Below are 23,810 nucleotides of genomic sequence, written 5' to 3'. Positions count from 1 at the left end.
AGAACAAACATACACACTTACACACAAACACTGATACACACACACACATCACACACATCACACACATATACACTTTCGCCTATTAGTTTGATTATAAAGCGGAAGAGCTAATCTCTGGAGCTATCACATTTGTTTATTATTATTTTTTGTATATGTCAGGCAAACTAGTAACAAGTATGTACTTACTTCAAATGGGGAGGGAGAAAATTTCATTTGAAAGTATTTAAAAATCGTACGAACGTGGACGGGCGACTGGTAGTAAATAACAATTAATTATATTGTGTGTTATTTGTAACCACGTCCCAATACCACGTAGTTCAAGTATCGTCTACAAAGTTAGCAAAGTTCATTCAAGACTGGCTGTATCGGAGCACGAATCAAATACAAATATTCAAAATATTTCATTAAACCGGACTGTTTGTCCGCTCCCTCCGATGTACATCGCTACATGCTGAATGCCACGCTGGGAGTATATCTCGACATTTTCATCTAAACATTTTCTCTTAGATACTGTTTCTCGACATTTTCATTTTGCTTTATTATTTTTTATTTCACAACTATAGTTATTTACGTCGAGAGCCTGTCATCAGAGGGCCTAGTGGCAGTTTGATACTGTTACTGTCACGTAACGTAAACGCGAATTTCCAAGGAATTGGAACAGCGCCATCTAGTGGCACTACTGCACAACTGTTTCAATTTCATATAAATTTGCGTAAACGTCAACGCGATAGTAACAGTATGAAAATAGTGAAAACTCCCACTAGGCACACAGACCGTCTTTATTTTGTAAAAGGTGAAAATTTTACATTCCTCCATTACCATAAGTGGTGGACATACGAGTTTCATTTCCCGCCATTATAAATATATTTACACAATACATATACTTGTAACTGGCTAATCTGCATTTGGCCAGCCTTTAGTATAATTTAAGTACAAAATTCTGATCGTCAAATTGTAGCAAAATTCTTGAAAAATATTATTATAAACGATACAATGATATATTTTTGATCACAAAATCTACTTCTGTATAAATGTCAATTTAAAAATAGCCTTGTTTTACCATTGTATAGGGAACTGATTTTATTAATATTAAAAAAAAAATGCTCAATAATGCCTTTGTTTAAACATCAGGCCATATCGAGTTGTACACACCATAGCGCGTTAGAATAATAGGAAAGCAAAAAACGGAAAAAATGGCATATTTTTTGAGCGAGCATTTTGTATCATTGTTACGGAACCCACCGAACGTACACTACGACACATTTATCTGTGAATTTGAATGGCGAACGCGAATTTTGATTTTCCCATTTCCCGTCACTTAAATGTTCCTACCTCTGCCTTTTAGAACGAGCATGCGGTACCCAGACTTACCTCATTTATTTATTTATTTACGCAAACTAAAAACATACATATATATAATGTTTATATATAGCTTACATTCACTTAGACCGTACATCTATGATAAGTGCCCACAACCCTCACTAAAAACATATAAACAGTCAAATACAAATACTACAAAGAACAAAAGATTATAATTTAACTAATTATTATGAGGAAGAACTCACCGATAGATGATCAGTGAGTTTTTTTTTTAAAGATACTTAATATAAGAATTTCAAAATATGTTTTAAAAGATATATTGGTACTCTAATAGTCTGCAAAGGCTAGGAGTCGGTACGACCATCGGGGATCGAACTGCGATCTCTCGATGATGAGCCCGGCCGTTTTATTGTGGAGAATTTAAATTTTATTAGGGCTGAAAGTCTTTAGCCCGTGCACCTATTATAGGTTAACTAACTAGGGCTGTGGAAAGTGGAAGCCTTCAAGGGTCTAATCTACAATCGTCCAAGTATAAAACGCAAGTTCCTGATATATTTTGCAGGATGTCACGTGCAATTATTTCTAGTAACCAGACCCTTGGTTTTGTGGCAATACTTCTATATAGACTCTTGAAGTTTGATTTTTAGCGATGGTTTTTGAAGGGTTGCCGCGAAGCTAAGTGACTAGCCACTAGACTCATAAATTCTCACGAGTCATACGCTATATACTTGTAAGGTTTAGGGTCTGGACACTTGAAAGCTGCTATCTTTCAAAGCCACTACAATCCAAACACCATATTTGGCTACCGACGCGAACTTACCTATGGTATTAGTGGCGGATCCAGGTTTTTGGGCGATCCTTATGAGGGTAGGTTTTATCAAGGAAACCGCACAACGTTTGTTCTCGAACAACCGTCAATCCTCCTCGAATCTCGAAGACGGTATAAGCATATTAGTATAGAGAAGCTGCAAGTAGTTATTTATTGTAGCGAGAATTTGTAAGAAGACTTTTATATTTGGGAAAAATTTAATTGTCTTCTGATGCGCTTCTGCTGCTCTTTGAAAAAGTTTCTTCCAAAGAGTTACTTCTCCCAATACCAACTGATTTTTCCCGCTAGTGTATTGTAGGAGCATATACTGACAAACCTTCGTAAAACGAGGCAAGTCTAGCTAATGCAGGCTCACAGTCCATTTTATTGTGTGTAGATGCCCCCATACCATCCACTTTTAATATCTCTAGCTCTAAACATTTTCGTATTGTCAGTCATTTTATATCAAGGGGCCCTTCTGACGTCGGAATGTTTGCTTTTTTGATATAGGAGCCGTGATTACATTTTTTTTTTAATATCCGTACTCTTTTAAGAATTTTACGCATACTTTTCAATTTTGTCTAATAAACGGAAGCAAAATTAGATTTGTGGAGTTTTCAAACATGAGAACAAATTTGTTTTTTTTGAAAACATACGAGTACCTATTCTGTCATTTTTCTCTTGTTGGTTTATATACATCGCTCATATACATTCAGAAAGACATACCTATTGTAGAGTGCATCTAAATGGTCCGATAACCAATCAAGACATTACTAGAAACAACCTTCATTACTCTAGCTGAAGTCGTAAAAAAGTATTTTATAGGCGATTGTTTTCCACTCACCATCGAGTGGTTCGTCAATCATAGTTTTATAGCTTTTAAGGATGTAGTTTATCCGGCCAGAGCCCAGGCTTCCATAGTTTAAGCAGAAACTAAACATCATATCACCAGATAGTTTCTGCTTAAAGTAAATGTTAGATACAGGAAGTATTTAGACAGTAGGGCCAAAGTTTATTTTTGCGGTGCGAGCTAAAAGACGAATAACGAGATGAATACTCCCCATAATAGAGTCAGTTGTGACAAAATAAACATTAAAATAAATAAATCCCAAGTTCATAAAACGCGGTCCGTTGAAAGAAAAACATCTGAAGCAGAACATAAAATGCACGACAAAACCCATTTAAAGTCTGGAAGTGAAAATGAAAGCGAAAGGAAGTTTGTAGAAGCACTCAATTCCCGTAGATATATTAATCAGCTTTGTCGCCAACCAAACATTGGCAAAGCACCACTTACCGCAAGAAAGACCCTCGCGCCACTAATTACGCAAAAAACATCTCATCCCCCTTTCAAACACACTCCGCCGTTCATAATCCCTCAAAGAACGTCCAGTTTATGACCGAACCAAACTTAATAGAACCCTCCACCCCCTCGGTAGAGTACCTCAACTATTACAAATTGTGGGGAACCTTGTATTCCCTTAGGTCTGGTTAGTCTGGTCTGCGTGCGGTACTTTCGTAAATTAATTCCTCTATCTGCAGGGGCAGCTATAAGCCATAATCCAAAAATGATCGGCTGTCCCCTTGCAGTGCGATAAATGCTCTTTAATGTCGCTAAATAGCCTGGTGAAGTACTCTGATGGTATGAAGTAGCAATGTATCTCATTATATAGATAATGCGGTAAATAAACAGTCTGAGTTACGTAAAAAATGCTCTACTACGAATATACCTGAACAAATATATTCATTCCCTCATTTCTACTATTAACAGAATTACTAATAATATAATAATAGAGATAACTTCACATAGTGGTTTTAAAACTAAATAAATAATAAACCATGTACATAAATTTATGAGCTATAATTAAAATAAATAATGAACTACTAAATTTAAATTAGATCTTAACTTGCCCTGCTACGTTGGAATCGAGGACTTACTTATGGAGGAGTAATAAGATGTTGCCTCTTTTAACTTCACCTCTGACTTGACTATCATTTATTGAATTCGTAAGACTAGCCTCTATTTAAGACTGTCTATAAATACTTTTATATTATTGTGTTGTGTCTGTTTAGTATTGTAGTTTTTTAGCTTTTGAGTAAAATGATAATTGAATTGTATTTTGATTACATTTAAATTGAATTGTACGACTTATGAGTAAGAATGGCAATAAAGTTATTTTTATTATTATTACTTTAAGTGCGACAGTTTATTTAATTGAATACGTCCAGTGTAGATACTAAAACTCTCCCAGTCTAGCTATGATTCGAAAATGTTTGTTTTTTTTTTCAACTTTCCAAACACGGAAACGAATAAAAAACTTGCAACACTAGAGTGGCATATTACTTTATTTTGCCAGAGCAAAAGTGCTGGGGGCACAGTTTAGTTGCAATTTCAATTTAACCCGCGCCGGCTCTGTGAAGCAACCGTGAACAAAGTAGCTACCTGCTACACGCTTGCTTAACTAAGTGGACGGACTCAGACTACAGAGAAGTTAGACGATAAAATATGAACTTCAAAATATCCATTTTATAAGTAAAAGTATGTATGTATGTCTGAAGGAAAATAAAAACTTCGCCATGTAAAAGTAACATTTTTTTTCCATTAGCTAGGCACACTAAAAACACTTGTGGAGGTAAAAAAAGCGTTGGTCGCTTCAAAATGTCTTCGAGACATCCAAGAGTCTGCGAGGTACTGCAAGTGTCGCAAAATTCTTTGTCGAAAGATAACAATGACTATACGAAGCTGACCTTCGCCAGTCGAAAAGGCACTAAAAGAAGAATACTTCCACATTATATTTTAAATATCATTTTTCTAACTCAAAAATAACAGAGACAAGAATCGTAAACCTCTTCTATAGACGTAAAATACACTCGTAACACGACGTTCATTAAAATTTCTGGACGGACGGTGTCTTCTTTCTGTTGTCTTGAAATCCTTCTTGCACAAGTGATCAAAGATTTCCTTGGGTTTCTTGCATAGCTTACGTAATTTACGTGCGTACTTACGAACGAAGTGGCTGATTTCTTCTATGCTTTTATTAATTTCGAATAGACAGAGACAAATCACAGTACACACAAGTTTGTTAAGAAAACGTCGATAGACAGTAGGCACTTAAGGTAAAACAGAAGAACCCTTTTACTTAAGAAATTATTTTTGTCTGACGTGTCGTGTCGTGACGTATCAGAACAGAATCGGCACGACACGATGCCTAAAACTTAATCCACGTTGGTTTCTGTGATGGCCTGGGATAGATGGATGGATACTTGTAAAATCCGTTCAACAAAAAACGCATAGTAATCTGTTGGGTAATTTCTGTGATTTAGATTAAAGTAATCTAAGAGAAATCAAAAATTTAATCTGTTTTAAGCTTCTCTTATTTATTTACTCTTTATTTTTATCTACTCTATTTTGCAGTATAGTTTTCGGAAGTTAAGTGCTTGTAGGTACTGTTAAAGTTAAATGAAATACCAATTTGGCCGAAGCGAGTGTTGTGCAGTGAGCGTGAACCGTACACGTAATGCTCGGACCGGCTACTTATTGCTTTTTCTGTTGACCTTACATTTTTGAAGTCACAAACAAAAGCGCCAATTTTGTGATTGTTTTTCAAATCCAATTTTGCAAAATCTGGTTTATAACAGTTTCATGAGGATCCGCCGGACAATTCACTAACTTTGTTGTATGTACACCAACTAGCTATTGTTAGTCATTCTTAACTTACTTACTGGATTCGAGTTCTGTTAGGCAATAAAACATTTAGCATTTATCCTTCTAAGAATTTCTCAAAAGTAGTTCGGAGTTTACGCACGTTTTCCTTTTTAAAACTTCGTTATGAACCCATATACGGCTCACTGCTGAGCTCGAGTCTCCTCTCAGAATGAGAGGGTTTAGGCCAATAGTCCACCACGCTGGCCCAATGCGGATTGGCAGACTTCACACACGCAGAGAATTAAGAAATTTTCTGGTGTGCAGGTTTCCTCACGATGTTTTCCTTCACCGTTTGAGACACGTGATATTTAATTTCTTAAAATGCACACAACTGAACAGTTAGAGGTGCATGCCCCGGACCGGATTCGAACCCACACCCTCCGGAATCGGAGGCAGAGCTCCACTCCACTGGGCTATCACAGCTCTAAAACTTAATTCTTTATAATTTAGCTATCGTTAGAAACTATAAGAAATTCAAAAATAAATATCCTTAGTCCAAAGATCAGTCTTTATCTATTGCAATAAAGGCGTACCTAATAATTGATTGCTCACGATAAACTTAAAATAAAATGACATTCAGACAAACTCACCTCCAGCGCGGAGGAGAGCGAGGCCTTCTCCTGCTTCAGAGTTTCCACGCGGCTTTTGTGTTGTAGCAGCGAGCGCACCGTGTCCTCCATCCTGAAGCAACACAAACAACATTTTAACATCTTATGGTAATGGTAATGGAATCTTTTTTGTGTAAGTACAATTTAAATTGTTCTAGCGATGGTATATTGTTAGTATATACAATGTATAGGCACGGTGATAAGGAGCTGCCTTGTAGTACTCCGTAAGTATGGGGCGTGGCTGGGTATATCAAAGGTTCTTCTGAAATAAGGACCACTGTTCATACTATCCACTACCCAATAAACGCATTGCAATGTGCAGTAGAGGTGTATGGTATGTAATGGTTTGAAAATAGTGAATGATGATAGCCGTTCCGTGCGTCGTCTTCGATCCTAGATTGTTTAATAGGAAAGTAATACTCATTTGTTTTATTATTTTCCAATTGAACCATCATTGTAACATACGAATGTTGTAACCCATAAACACCAAATTCATTAAATTAAATTAAAAATTAAATTAAATTTATAATCATACACACAAAATTACATCTAATTCGGTAAAGGATAAATATAATATTAAAAATGTGACCACAATTACACCACGATTACACAAAATGTTTGTGGATTTCATTAATTCTTTCCAAGTAGATACAATTCATAATAAGTTGTTAATCCCGCATGATAACAGTAAGCAGCGCGGAACAAAACAAAAGGTGATCTCCGAAAGCGTACTTCATTATGCGAATGGATCCAAGTCGCGAAGTATAATCTCCGGAAGAGATTTGCATGCAGCGAGACTTTCAGAAGTGGGAAAAGCGTTTGAGAAAATGTTCTCAGAGGAAATAAGATGCTCTATAATACAATTAATTGGTTTTAGATTTAATTTAAGCAGGTATTATGGAGGTATGTATGTATTTTTAATCAAAAGCTAGTGGACATCCACGTCGTCCGCATGAAATTCGTTTTTTTAATTGAAGTTTTGTATTTATTAACAACGTGTCTCAACAGTGAAGGGAAAACATCGGATGCATATGCATACCTGAGAATTCTCTTAATTCTCTACGTGTTTGAAGTTTGAATTTAATGATGATGATGATGATGATGATGATGATGATGATGATGATGATGATGATGATTTATTAATATTCGTTATGCCTTTTAAATATGATCACTGATTGATGACCCTTTCCCCTCTAACTAATCGCCTAATGACTGTCATGGTCAAGGTGGACAGGTTTTGATCAAGTGTTGACTCTAAAACCTTTATACTATTTTGTTAACAACAACATGTTCCTTGCATTTGTTGATAAAATGCAAGTAACACGTATTCATAATGGCTCCACGGAAGATCAGCGCGGTATCCTTACGGACACTACAATATGCTGAGTGGTGACCCTTTTAGGATCACATCATGCAAGTTGCAATGTATTTAATTTATTGTTTTTTTTTTCTCTCTTTGTGTATGATGTGTATTCTGAATAAACTTTTCTTTCTTTTCTTCTTTCTATCTTTTCTTTAATCGTCGTTGATCTGACCATTGCATCACGTGGGCCATTTGGTTTATTAACCTAATGAAATATATTCAATAGTTTCAAACAGACAAATATATTAATATTAGCCTATTTTAACGGCTGAATAAAGGAATGGATCCTTTCCTTATAGGAAAGACGGCATAGACCTTAGTAATTAAGAATGAGACAAACCAGTGCATCAACACAACCCATACATACTTTTCACTCTGATAGCGAAGAATCCTGAGGAGTTATTGACTCATTACAATAACGCCGAGAATAGCATAGTAAAATTGTTAATAATTTATACTAATATTATAAAGCTGAAGAGTTTGTGTGTTTGTTTGAACGCGTTAATCTTAGGAACTACTGGTCCGATTTGAAAAATCCTTTTAGAGTTAGATAGCCCATTAAGCGAGGAAGGCTGTGGGCTATATATTATCCCCGTATTCCTACGGGGACGGGAACCAAGCGGGTGAAACCGCGTTACTTATAAAATCAACTTTACAAAGTAAAACCCGCATTTATTCACTGTAAGCATTTCCTTTTATTTGTGAATCGTTTTCCTCTGAAATCTACAAAAGCGCTACGGAAGAAGATAATTCTTTAAAACAAAAGCATCGAATTATCATCTCACCCTCTTTTAATTATTAATACAGCGTTGAGAGGATATTAAAGTATTATAGAAAATGTAACGGAGCTTCGAATGGCGGTCAGACGTACTCCGAAATGTTATTGCAATTTAGACCGTAATTAAATAAAGCTTCGGTCTATTATAGTCTTTTCTGTCGGCAATGAAGAGATTAAATAAGTTAAACGGGTTATATTTCGGTTGAGTACAGATGAATGATTTAGGAATTTATGTATCAAAAGCGGTATAAAATTAAAAAAAATAATAATTTAAATTAAACGAACTAATGAAATCGTATCGAATCGCAATTGAAGCCTTAAAAATCGGCTCAGTTTCATATCATTTGAAAATTTCGAGATAATTTTGTACATAATTCACAATATATCGACAGTTTACAATCTCGCGAGTTAGTTTATAAACTAACGTATTATACAATTTAACGGTGACATATGCATATAACAAAACAGCAAACCGCAAAAGTTTATCTAATTTTAAAATCATGTATGAATATTTTTGGATTTCTAACGCATCAATGATTTTGTACTATTATTATTTCTTAGTTTGTAGTGTTTGTTTTATTAACAAGAAAATCTTTACACAAATTTTGATTTCTTCAAATACATGTTGCTGTTAATCGACTATAAATACAACATTGAAATGAGTTCCCCAAAAAGTTTACACTTGAGACCTCAAAGTATGACGTTCTGCCGTTAGCACGTTTACCGGCACGTATTTCCCTTGTGGAAAATCTAGAAAAATGCTACTCCGGGTCGATCACCGGAGTTTTGGCGTCGAGGCTTATTACAATGTAATTTAATGTTTTTTTTTACTACGCGCGTTTTTTCTACAGCCGGTGTTTTACGAGCTACAGTCACGGCAACGTATCGACCGCTACGTTTTTGTTGCGTTTGGATTCTTTTTGTTATTGCTGTCAAGTTTGTCGTAACTATCGATGAATGTAGAATGGAACTAGGCATAGGTATTTTCGATGTGTGAAGCAGATGGAGCGCCTAATAATATAATTTTATTAATTTGCAGGGACTACTTAACACAGCGATACCACTGAAAGCCAGCGGTTCTTTGAGATATTAGGTATATCTTATGTCCTCAATTGACCATCTACGGGACCATCATTTTGAGTACCTGCTGTGGAATCCCAAGGTTCGTTGGTTATTCATAGTATGTACTGCAATCATTGTCACTTCAGTTTTGAGATAGCTATGTCGATAACTTGGTTGATTTTTAAATTTCTTTATTTCTGATTTGATGACGCAGAGATGCCTATTACATATACCAATTATATATGGATTTTGGTATAGCACTAGTTACCTACAGATTAAAGAAACACCGAATAAATTAAATAAAAAAAAAGAATTAATGAGCTTTATATAATCCTTGAAGTAAATCAAATTTGAAGTTGAATTCAGAAAAGAAATATTATAAAATACCTATGAGGTAAGAGAGACATATTACGTGCAAATAGGAACGCATTTGAATTTCATAAATCCATTGAAATAATTTCAGATTCTTTTGTGAGACACGTGAAAAGGAATATCGCGAGGTGATATTGAAAAAGTTCATTCATTCGGTCTCCATCTTGTGCGCGTTTGCTTCGCTGAGTTTTACCGCCATTTTCATCATAAAAAGCGAAGGTTTTATGTGAATAGTTGTATACCTATATCGATATGATATTATGATGTGATTTTGTTTTAGTCGCTAGCTTTTATATGTTTGAGTGACAACCTGAAAACAAACGTAAATTATATTTTTTTCAGTTCAGGTAGGCTGTATATAAACAAACCCTTGCCTATCAGACAATTAAAAAAAAATAATTGAACGAGAGCTTGTATAGCTCTCATACATCTTCCTCATTTTATCAAAAGTTAATTATTTGTCAGCTAATGTTCCTACCATAGGTAAATAATTACGGTATGCAACAATACACTTTGGACTATAGTGGGATGGGGCAATTAGGGAGATAGTATGTTTTAAGAATCCAGATCCTCAATCGTCCAAGTAATGGGATACCATGAAAAATCATGTTCTCAGTCGCCAGGTACTTAATTTCGATCCTTCAAAACCACCGTTAAAGGACAAAGTTTAAGGGTCTGTAGCAACGGGTTGATATAAAATACCTACCAATGGAAAGCTATATTATCAGCAAGTAACATAAGCTATATTTCATCCCCGTGTTCCGGGAGCGGGAGCGGGAAATACGCGGGGAGTCTACTAAATATAATTCTAATTTTAAATTACAGTAGTTAAAATGCAATTAGAATGTACATTAAATCCTTTAACAGGATGTTTGCAAGATTAAAAAACGGAAAATACATTTTCAAACGTATATAAATATGAAATAGGTACGGAATTAAAAAGTACACACCGTTCAAAAACGAATTAATTATCTAAAATCTCATTCATAATCCTGCACCACACGTGTGCTGTAAATCTGGCAACACCGGGCAAACCCCCCTCCCCATTTTACCCCTCTTACCCCTTTACAACCCCCCCAGCCGCGACAAATTACCGCGCACCCTTGACCAGATGAGTGTCGTAAATCTTCTTCATTGAGCCTCCGTCTGGATTTAGGATTTGACTCTGATAAGCCTGTATCGATTTTCGTGACATTGTAAATATACAGAAGTCTATGATTACCTTTCTGGAGCTATTGGTTTTTATCCTTACTAATACTCAAAGCGCAGGTTGTATAACTGCATCGTTTGGATTGCGAAGTGCCTACAAGAGGCTTTTGTAGGGGTTAGCGGTGGACGTCCATCGGTTTTTGTAACTTTGATTAACCCTTCTCATTCTAAGAGGAGAGTCATGCTCAACATTAAGCCGAATATGGGTTGTTAGTGATGAAGAATGAAACATTTTTCCAACTTTAATAATCAATTTTCGTGATATGACCTTATATTACATACCTACTCGTATTATGTCTCCGATTCGGATGGCGTAAATTCCACCTCCAACTTTTCAGCTTTAAACATTTTTTCTTTTCGTAGTGCTTTCTTGCATTTTAAGAAATTAAATATCAATCACGTTTCTCAAACGGTGAAGGTTTAAAATCGCGAGGGAATTTGCATACCTGAGAATTTTCATAATTCTCTAGGTGTGTGATACATCAATGCCAATCCGCATGGTGGGCAGCGTGATGGACTAATAGCCTTAGCCGTCTCATCCCAAGAGGGGTTTTTATCTGGTGGGAGGCGATTTAGCATTCCGATACGATGTCGTGTAGAAACCGAAAGGAGTGTAGATTAAATCCTACTCCTAAGATGTTAGCCCGCTTGCATCTTAGATTGCATCATCACTTACCATCTTACCTTACTTACCACCGAGGGGTGGTGGTTTGCCGTTCCATCCTCGTCCCGTTGATCTATTATCCTACCCACTCCTAATACAGTCTTTCCGGACTAGTTGGAGGAGGTTGGGACTAATGGTCATATTGAAAAGATATGAGAAATATTATATTTAAAAGAAAGAAGAAATAAACGGGTTAGTAACTTTAGGTTCTAGTATTCCTAATGAGTATTAACCCATCTAACCTTCTCAAACGCACTCATTGACATAAACAGGCAGGCTTAATTTAGGATCAATTATTCATTCTACTCGGCGTCGTAGAGGGCGCGGCTTGCGTTTTTGAGAAATAGCATGTGCAATTAGTGTGATATTTTAGGGGAACATTGTACTGTGCACAACATTTACAATACAATTTGGTTTGTATCATAAAATCTTACATCTGTGTGAGTATAATTTTCTTTTCATACAAAATTTTCATCCCCTATTAACCCTTTAGTAATAATTTTTAAATTATTAAAATATATAAGTAGTTTATGTAGTAAGTGTATAACTTCAAAAATTTATGATTTACACACAAATTCCACCTTAATTTCTACCCCAGTATTATTTCATCGATAAAAGTTATTTTTCTTCGTACCGTGCATCTTAAATTATTGGTATAGCATACTATATACTATATCTCAATAATAAATCTATACACAAATAATACTTAACTTACTTTCATAAAACACATTACTTATTTTATTTATACTTATACTTACATGCAAATACATAGTTTTTTTCCCACTACAATTGATTAAACACTTTTAATCAATGTAACATTTGACTGTTTGCTAAAGCAATGATTTCAAATTTGATAGGTTTGTTTAGTTTTTATATTTCTACTAGCTGACGCTGCGCGGTTTCACCCGCGTGGTTCCCGTTCCCGTAGGAATATGGGGATAATATATTCCTTCCTCGATAAATAGGCTATCTAACACTGAAATAATTTTCCAAATCGGACCAGTAGCTCTTGAGATTAGCGCGTTCAATCAAACAAACAAACTCTCCAGCTTTATAATATTAGTTTTAATTGACAGTGACACCTTCCGACTACTTAATCATAACATCACCAATTCACTTGCATTTTCAACGAAATTTACCAAATTTTAGTTCAATCAAACATCACAATTAACAGAAAGTGGTTGAATTTACCAAGACTTGATGCCACTTAGCAAGCTTATTAAAACTTTGTAACCATTGATGTATCAGACTTTGTGAATGCTTGTAACAGTATTTCGAGTATGTACGTAGACAAATTCGCAATCAATAAAGTTGGAGCCGTGAATCACCGAACACCAAACGGGCGGCAAGTCGAAAGCTCATTTGGAGCTGTCAAAGAGCAGTCATTACGGAGTTGCGTGAAAGGACTCGCGTGTGTTCGCCGAAATTTGGAAATGTGTTGTCAGCAATTTACTAGCCCGGCGTCGAAATTGCACCTCAAAACTTACACGAACTGTTGTATCAGTAACTACAACAAATATTGAATGTTTCAGATAGTGTTAGGTTCTAGTAGGAGTTGCTATTACAAGAAAATTAATAAGTACGAGCATTCTTGTAAGGTAACAGCCGTTCGACATCCACTTCCATTTTGTAGGAACTTCCAAACATCACGATCCTGAGCCGTCTGCATCCAGCGAATCCCTGCGACTCGCTTGATGTCGACAGTCCATCTGGTAGGGGGTGTAATGGGGAGTCTAGTACCAGTCAGTCTTCAGAATTGCCAACCTCAGCTGCTCGTGGTGCAGTCTGCAAATGGCCTGACGACTCTGGCTACCAACGAATGACAGTATACCATGCATTCATTGAGCACGTATTCTATAACTTCAATGAAGTACATTTGTAGGGATATTGGATCGGTTCTGATAACCCTGTATCTATCTTTTTTAAATCTGAATTATCAAAATAGCACATGGTAAGTCACCACTATTGGTCGACAGTACAACTTTTTTTTCTCTTCACGAGATATCTCGTAGCGCGCATAGGCCTACTGGCACTATACTTATAAAGTGTCTATATAGCGAAATATGTGATGTCACACTGAAAGGACATAAGTCGTTCATTTACCAGCAAATCTGCCACTGAATGTGCAAATATTTCCAGGAACAGTTCAGATGACCAGCCAGTATTTTTTTCTTTTTAAATTCAACTTTACGTACATAAAAATAAGATAGAATTTACACATGCTTTCGCTTTTTGCATGTATGTTCAACCTTTTAACAATATGAGGGATACTTTACAAACATGTTAAGCGGTTTACAATAAAGCTAGCTATGCACGGAAGTCGTGCTTACACTGCGGTCGCTACATAATTTAATATGTACGAAGTAGGTCAGTACACAGCTGTAGCCAGCCTTCTACAGGCTTATGGAATTTGTTAATACCTGTGGCAATTTTCATAAAGGTGAAAATTTTTGGGAGATGTTATTTAAAACGAAGTTCTTTTACTGCGGGCTATAAACCTAAATGTACAGTCGAACTGTTCAGTTAAATTGTCCGTATGTAGGCAAAACTGTACTGTACAGTTCTTTAATAAATATTAAAACTGTACAGTTAACAGAAGGTCTGTCTGTTAACTGTACATAGTCCGGCAGCAACTGTACCAGAATGCTGCAGCTCCAAATAAAGTACCAGGGTCGCAGAAGTAATGTAGCATTTAGATCCCGCGTGTTACGTTCTAGTTTCATCATTATCATCTTATTTTACTCACGGCTCACTACAGGTTAAGGCTCTCCTTTTGATAAGTGATATGGATTTTATACCCACAAATAAATCTGTTCTGATGGGGGCACTTTTTAAATTATTTAATTGGGGTTTGATATATTTTTGAAAATTATCTTAATTTAACTTAGCTGGTGCCAAACTACTACAATATTTACTAAATATTATTCAATTGTAAAATGCATTTTAATTTATAATTTTAAATTTTCATGAGAAAATGCGTTGTTGTTTGTTTTTATAAAAACATGACTTCATTTAGGTACTTTAGCAGCGACGCTATGAGAGGAAAATTATTATAGTAAAAATTGGTCAATTGGATAAATGAAATGCGAAAAAAATTGATTAAAATTTAAAGATCTCTCTAAGGTTTTCGAAATTATTTCAAATTTTTTTCGAAAGCAGTAGTATTTTTTTAAGTTTTTAATAAAACAGATGTAGGCGGAAGGACAAATGTGTAATTTTATATATACATCGTAAGGCAGGCTCTGGCGCTTACATTTTTAATACTAACGAAGTGGGTCAGGACACCTGCGGCACGGTTCTGAAAGGCCTTTTATACTGATGCTATGGGGCGCGTCCACATTCAGAAGAAAAAATTTGAAAATATGAATTTGTCAAAATCTAAAATTTGTCAAAATTTAAATCAAATTCTAAAGACACAATATGTTATAGGCGGCCGCTAGTTGTATATATAAACTTTTTTTTGTTATAAATTGAAAGACAAAGCATATATATAGATCAACACTTCGTAGGGCATGCAACCATGCAAGGAACATGTCTTATTTATTTGCCGACCTATGCTTTGTTCATTAACCTAAGGCTTATCCATATAGTGTGGCGACACAATGCTTCTCCCATTGCCGCTATGGAGCAGCGTGTGTGTGAATGGAGCAGTGTGTGGCAAGGCAACACCTTGCCACATTCGCTTTGCTCCCGACAGGACGAGTAACGTGGCTATACAATATCCCTACTCACTTTCCATGGTACTTCCCACGCTGAGTGGATAGCCAACCACGCCTTACAGATCGGAACAAAGCATATTATATTTCGGTAGCATTTCCTCGGACGAGCTCTACCACAAAATACTTTACTACTGTCATGTATTCGAAAAAGAAGTTATCTAAGAAAAAATATGCGGCTAAATCAAAACTTGCTAGTGTGGACGTGCCATAAGGGTAAGTAGGAAATTTCTAATAAGCCTACAAAGGTTCTTTGTACAATATAACATTAGAAGCCTTTGTGGTTAGTGCGGCGCTTTTCAGTTTCAGGAACGTGCAAATTAATAATTTAGGAGCATCAAGCCAAAAATAACAAATAACGCACATTTTGTAAAAAAATATTTTATTATTTTTTCAAATTCAGCGGCTATTTTTTTTTATTTCTAGTGGTAAAATGCTACGCGTTGGAATGCAATGCGTAGTATGAAAAAATAAACTAAATTTTTTTAGGTGTTTGATTTTTAATAAATTATATGAATTTTCTTTTATTTAATAGAAACATAGAAACACATTGGTTAAACGGTCTACTTGGTTAAAGTTTGGTTTTATTTTTAATTTGATTTAGGCAAAAGTTCATGAATATACAATATAACCTATTTGATCGTATTGAATGTGGTACTTGACTCATATCAAATTTAATGTAAACAATATTAATTTGGTTTAGTACATGGAATAAGGGTCCGAAATATATCGATATCAATTAATAAAAGTTAAGGATTTCTTATAAAACTTGATTTATACATCACGTATATTTTTTAATTTTCCAAACGTCAGAACCGCTGTCGTCCATTTTGTGACGTCACTAACACATTGATGTACTAAACGTCGAACTAATTGTTAAGAAATATTCGTCAAACGCTCTATTTGTATAGGATTTGTCATAGTGACGTCATGAAACAGTTGAAATACAGACTGTCATGGACAACAGGCGTTTTGGCTCGTATTGTCAAAAACATATTTAAAAACTAAAATTTTCATGTAATCACGTCTCAAAAAAATTAAAAAAAATTTCAATCTAGTAGAACGATAATGAACTATTTAAGACCATTAAAAAAAAATCAAGTAGCCTATTGTAGTTTATTTTTTTAAAGGTATTTTTTTATTTTTTTTTATTCTTATATTTAGTAGGTATTTTAGTCCTATCCAGTTTTGACGAGACGGTTATTTATTAACCACCAATTTGATACCAAGGTAAGTTTAACGTCCTTCTGACTTTCAAGATTTAATAATAAAAGGATCGTTTTAACCAAGTTACATTGTACCTCCTTCACCCAATTAGAGAGGACTGGCGGTAACGAGAGGTCAGAGGTCTGAGGGTCGGATTATGAGGACACGCGTGCATGGCGAATTATGTAGATGTTGTGGAGAGAGTACAATTTACGCCGGGATTAGTCTTGAGGAATTTGACAAGTATTTTCTTGTAACATTGAGATTAAAAGAAAGGAGTGCTGCGTTTCTTGCCGATTCTTTTCAGTAAATTCTGAATTTCTGAATTTCAGAATTTACTGAAAAGAGTCGGAGAATATTACAAACAAAAACTTTATGAGTTAAGGCTTTTTTTATAATTATTTAATTAAAAGAGATTCTGATATTTGATTTTTTAAAAAAGCTTTTAGTAAGCCTACGTGAATTTGATTTGAGTTTTAACAATCATCTTTTAGTAGAATATTTTATTTAGCTGGGGATAGTATCCTCATATATAGTGTTTTCAATGTCTTCACACTTTTCTTTTTTTTTAAACTATACTATATATAACACAGTGCGTACAAAAAATTTGTCACTAAAATGAAAGAATTCTTTTCTCAAGAAACCTTCAGGAATATTAAAAAAATAATAATAATTGAATTAAGAGGCACAGACAGACCACTATTATTTTCGCTATTTTTTTGATTACTTTTACGGAAAATTTTACAAAAATAATAGGACGGCCGCACTTTGTATGCGTCCTTAGTTGGTCTGTGGACAGACCGACAGACGGTCGAATTCACGCGGGTAAAGCAGCAGAAAACAGCTTACTCAAAAAAAAAACATCAAGATTAATATTCCTACATTAATTATAATGTTATTTTAACAACCCAATTCACTAATCACCCAACAACAAATCCAAACATTAATCACACGCTGGCATACTGAACGCAAAACAAAAACCCAAGTTCCACGCATGCCGTACTACAAAAACTCTGTGCAGGAATTCTTATGAAAACAGCACATAAAAACAGCTATTAAAATACCCGGACACATACCGCAAGGACCCTACAAGGCAACAATGGGAGCGCAGCCCATTTTCTTGAGCAGCTTTTAGCCGAGCTATTCGGGCCCCTTGAACACGGCGAGCCCCTTCGCTGAATGGCGACAATGTAAGGATTGCAGCCGGCAATTAATATCCTCATAGATCTTTACAGGGCTTTGGTGCTGGTTTAGCTATTGTAGCCAAAGATTTTATACTGTTAGATATGTCACAATTGCGTTGAAACTGAGGCGAAAAAAGGTGGTTATGTATCATAATTTCAATTAGTCGCATAGTAAACAGCGAAAGTTATTGACATAAGTAATACCTAAATATTATCTACAATGACGAGTTGTGTGTCCAGGATGTGTAAAAACTCTATATACATAAATATACAATGTAAGCTAACACAAAATTGGGCATATGGGTGCTCAGCGGAGTATCTAAATTCGGATCACTTTTTGCGGTGATTTTGGTAGGAAGGTAACATATCTAATAGTAAAAGTCGTTGATTGTAGCTATTGAACTTTTATTTTAGGGTACAGAATATATTTGTTTCGTTAATCTTTTTGGAAAAGTTATTATAACTTACTTCCCCATAAAAAGCGACAATTTAAGAATTGCAGCAGACAATTATTGATGTCCTCATACAGATCCAATAGCTTTGGTGCTGGTGAAGCTATTCTAGTTATACCTACTCTTAGTCTTTAAGTATATTTCGTTAATCAATTGTTAATTGACTTACAAAGTTTCCAGTGGCAAGTGATTTGAAACAAAGATTACAATGTATTATTGGAAATTGATTTGAAAATAAGTCATTATATAACTTGCCTCTTACTAATTTCTTATTATAATTTAAACAAAATATTATTACTAATTTCTTATTATAATTTAAATTTAAAAGTTTTAATGTGTTTCATTAGTTAAATAATGTGGTAAGCTTAGATAGGTCAAAGTATGCTCAGGGAATCTTATTATTAATATTCTAAAAATTATAGAATTCTGTATTTTCCGACGATCCGTTAATGTAACTTATTTATTTATTTACTTTACGGAGTTGATTGTTTTTAACTTTTGGTTTTTGTATTGAGTAACTTTACCTATTTCTTGAAACTGTTGCTACGTACGTACGTAAAACGGGTAAAGAGTTAAAAAGTTAACTTAACTTACCTTTCAGTGGCTAATTTATATGACGAAATTAATAATTCTTGCAAAGCAAAACTGCTAAAGGCACTTTGCTTACATAAGTGGGTTGAAATCGCTAAAGTTTGTGACTTGCTCTCTTAAATCTACTTATGCTGAGTTGTAGGTTATTGACGTGACGGGTAAGTTTACAGGCGAGGCTGAACCGGGCTGAACCGGGCTGAACCGGGCTTGATAAATCGATATACAATGAGATTCACTCTCGGCTGCCAAGCGCCAGGTGGGTAGATTGATTTTAATGGATTTGCATAAAACACTATTATCTGTCGGTATTGGAGATAATATCTGTTTAAGCCTCAACGCAAAATGAGGTTTTGTAAGTTTAAACTCCGTGTCTCTATCGGAACATCTCAGCTAAATGGATGGATTGATTCGGACGCGACTTTTTTAATGATTTGAGAGATGGTGCATTTTATGTGACAAAGGTGCTTGAAGACAATTGGATCAGAAGAAAAAAGAATGATTTGTAAATGATAATATTTATTGTAAATTATGAATCCTTAAAAAAATATAATTGCTGAATCTTTTACGGGCTCTTCTTAGTAAAGAGTATCTTTAGTAACGACATTTATATCGATACTACCCAAGTATAGACAAATAAAGCGTTTCAAAGTGCACGAAACTAAGGTTTTTTAATATAAACATATTTGAATATAGAGATCAGATCATCATCTAGCTACAAATCTTTACAAAAATTCATGTGCTTGGAGGTCCATGCAAGAGGCCTTTGTCCTGAAGTGGACGTCTATCGGCTGATAAGGTAAGTTTCTTACCTAAATCATCATCATCGTCTTCATCATCATCATCATCATCATCGTCATCATCATCATCGTCATCATCATCATCATCATCATCATCGTCATCATCATCATCGTCATCATCATCATCATCATCATCATCGTCATCATCATCATCACCATCATCATCATCATCATCATCATCATCATCATCATCATCATCATCATAATCGTCATCATCATCATCATTGACGTTCTTTAATAGACATATTCCTCTTGTATAGACTTCCAAACATCACGAACTGGAGCCGCCGCCCGTCTGCATCCAGAACCTTACCTAAATAAAAGCTTGTAAAGCAAAAATGATGTCTATACCGACTTCTATATACGCAACTCAGCTGTCAACCGCACACTATCTTAACAGAAAATACTGCTAGGGTCACACTTAACGCGAGTTAACCGCACCTGTGCACTATTACCTGATCGCTCGCAACCGCCCACTACACGCCACTCCACTGTCACTGTGGATAATTTGTAACAGGGCATAATATGTTATTCGGATATATACTCAGAGGCACAATTATCCGCCCACTTTAATATACTTGCGTCATATTAAAGTGAGCGGATAATTGTGCCTCTGAGTATATGTATTCACGAATACATATGCTACTATCTTAGTCAGCAATATCACTTACAGTGGAATTCAAAATCGTTCTAGAGGCACCCCCAGGGGATCATTCATTTGAATGTAAATTTCTCAAATAAATAGAGGTTAAATTCAAAGACACTCAGCGGCTGAATGATCCCCTACAACGTCTATGAATTCCACTGTTAAACTCAAGTGCGATTGAAAAAAACCAAAATATTAAAAAAAAAAACTCAACTTCTTTCAGTCAACTATGTTATCAGTAAATGAAGCCGGTGTTGACTCAACACTATCACTCAAATATATCATCAGTAAATGAAGCCGGTGTTGACTCAACACTATTTAATATACTTAATATTGAAAAAAGCGAGGTTATTCACATAATAACCTCGCTTTTTTCAATATTAAGTATATTAAATAGTGTTGAGTCAATGTCTTTATGAGACTTATGGAATACAACGGCTATTTTCATTCAAAAATAACTACACTGCATCATTGATGTATTTATAATAATTTGGTAGAAAGCATTGTGTAGGTATGGTGTAGAAATAATTGTGTATATGTGAATAATAGAATATATATAATACATAGAAATTAGTACCTAATACTTACGTCCATCATAGTGACTGTTATTTTTTATATTATCTATTACCTATCCAACGTTATTACTAATTTTAAGAAAAAAAATCCATGTTAAAGTAACTAGACGCTGAATAGAACTAAAAGAAGTAAAATTGATATAAAATCCGGTAAAAAATCCGGTATGTGTATAAAAAGTAGAGCACTTAGAAAAGTACCTATTATTCTACTAATATGCGATTTTGCGGTCAGTTACACTCGAACCAATATGAGTGTGCCGCCATAATTAAAGTCCTCAAAGGCAAATTAAACTTGACCTATTATCAACGAGGTGCCATAAAATCTCAACTGAATGGGAGACGCCGCATACAGCGGCGAAGCTCAAAGGAAAATGGACACCTGCGTAATCGGAGTTCCTGCCTTCGGGCGATAAGTCTAAGTTATTCTAGTTAAGCGCGTTGACACTGCGGTCTTGTAAAAGACTTCAAAGCTTTTTGTGGGACGTTTTTCAAAGGGACAATTTAGCTCACACAATTTAAGGAGGTGTAGGTTTTAACCCGACTTAAAAAAAGGATGCTAAAGTTATCAGTTTAATTTTGTTTATTTTATTTATAAAGTATCAAGTTGATTAATATTATTGTATTGTATATAGAATTAAACGGCCTCCGTGGCGCTGTGGTATGCGCGGTGGATTTACAAAACGGAGGGTCTGGGTTCGATCCCCGGCTGGGCAGATTGAGATTTTTTTAATTGGTCCAGGTCTGGCTGGTGGGGTGGGTTTCAGCCGTGGCTAGTTACCACCCTACCGGCAAGCGATTTAGCGTTCCGGTAGGATGCCGTGTAGAAATCGAAAGGGGTGTGGATTTTCATCCTCCTCCTAACAAGTTAGCTCGCTTCCATCTTAGACTGCATCATCACTTACCATCAGGTGAGATTGTAGTCAAGGGCTAACATGTAAAGAATAAAAAAAAAGATACCGAGTCAAGTCAAATTATCGACCGATTATACCAAACTAACGTCGCACCTGAAAACTTTTCTATACACAGTTTTTGTTTCTCTTGTGGGGCAGATGCCCCTTCGTACCCCCCTGCCTTCCTCCCATATTTTCCAAGCTTGAATAATATCTACGAATGACCATTATACAAACATATTTCGACCGATTTATACTAATACTTGAAACATTTTATCAGATATTTTTTGTATCTATTTGAGGGTAGCATTGACTCTACCCCCCCGCCTCCTCCCAATGTTTCCCAAACTACCTTACTTACGAGACTCTATACAATATTTAGAAAGAATATTTCCCTGATCAAGGCTACACCTGGTGACTACGTCCGCCCAACTGGTCGCGATTAGCCGTAAGCACCATAATCACCGCAATAAGCTTTGCGTCCGATACTTCGGGTAATTTATTGAGGCACTATTATTGCTGATCCGTAGTTGCTACTGTAGCCACCTGTTATATTTTGGTATATAGCATACTTCACACTATCACATCACACTAATATTATAAAGGCGAACGTTTGCGTGTGTGTAAGTATGTTTGTCCCTCCTTTACGCTGCGGCTTCTGAAGCGATTTGGCTTAAATTTGCAATGGAAATGGTTTTTACTCTGGATTAAAACATAGGCTTTTCATCCCGGAAAAATTCATGGTTCTCGGGAGATTTGTGAAGAACTAAATTTCACGCGGACGAAGTCGCGGTCGTCCGCTAGTACGTAGTATGTGATCACCTCCTAAAGCACAGACACTCAAACAATTAAATGTTGATTTATTTAAGCCAATCATAATTAACCCCTCAAAAAGAGGGGTGTTATAAGTTTGACGTGACTCTCTGTCTCTCTGTCACGGCCGAAGCCTCCCACCAGCCAAACCTGGATAAATTAAGAAAACCTCAATCAGCCCAGCCGGGGATCGACCCAGGACCTCCGTCTTGTAAATCCACCGCGCATACCACAGCGCCACGGAGGCCGTTTGGCGATGACTTGACTTTGACTACAAAAATAATCACGATAATAGTAAGTTCCCGAAATAACGAATATACTTCATTTAAGTAATCCTCATCTCTAACTGTAATACCCTCAATCGCAGTATCCAAGTACCCACTTAAAGTTAAAAGCCGTTTAAAATTCTACACATTAGTGACAAGAATTACGCTGTGCATTTTGTCTCGCACCTCCGCTTAATATGTTTTATTACTGAATACGGAGTTATTTACGCGAATTAAAACAAAGGCGCCATGTTGCCCCGAAAGTTCTCGAAGATTCTCATAATGAGAGCGACGTGTGATGGCGTGATTATACCAAAGCGCAAACATTAGTCAAGACTGTCTTGATACGGTGAGATATATTAGAATTACAGGAATAATTCACGTATCTTAATTATATCAAAAGCTGTTAGGGAACGTTTTTGGAATAATTTATTGTAACACAAATGAAATACGTCGGTTCTTCTTTCTTGAGATAATGTAATTTTTTCTTTTTTTTTAAATTGAAATGTTTTTTTTTTTAAGAAATTCAAATGCATTTAATTTTTTTATTATGACATTATTGTTTTTTGTGTCCGGTTAAGTAGTTGTAATCGTTCGACGGCTAAAAGATTTAAATCTGAAAATAAATAAGAAGGGTTTTGTTCAGGTTCATGGAAGAAAAGAGATATTGATCATATTTAAAGGGCATAACTAATTAAAAAAAATATTAAAATAATAATAATAAGATGGAAATGAATGAATTCTCATTAGTTTTAATTAGTTTTTACTAATTACTCTAATTTCACTA

General features: G+C 35.4%; 1 protein-coding gene across 5 annotated transcripts in view; it reads right to left on the bottom strand.

The window, feature by feature from the left end:
* The window catches only part of LOC112047515 (uncharacterized), a 475,328-nt gene that overhangs the window by 24,964 nt on the left and 426,554 nt on the right, over positions 1-23,810 (bottom strand). For all 5 annotated transcript variants that reach the window (XM_052881718.1, XM_052881721.1, XM_052881719.1 and 2 more), the window contains one exon: positions 6,422-6,512. In XM_052881718.1, the coding sequence (XP_052737678.1) occupies positions 6,422-6,512 (91 nt within the window). The remainder of the gene's footprint in view (positions 1-6,421; positions 6,513-23,810) is intronic.

This window comes from Bicyclus anynana, chromosome 5, assembly GCF_947172395.1.
Source record: "Bicyclus anynana chromosome 5, ilBicAnyn1.1, whole genome shotgun sequence".
NCBI classification, from domain to species: Eukaryota; Metazoa; Arthropoda; class Insecta; order Lepidoptera; family Nymphalidae; genus Bicyclus; species Bicyclus anynana.
Note: the sequence above shows the minus strand (reverse complement) of the source record. Positions and strands in the feature narration are given on the sequence as shown.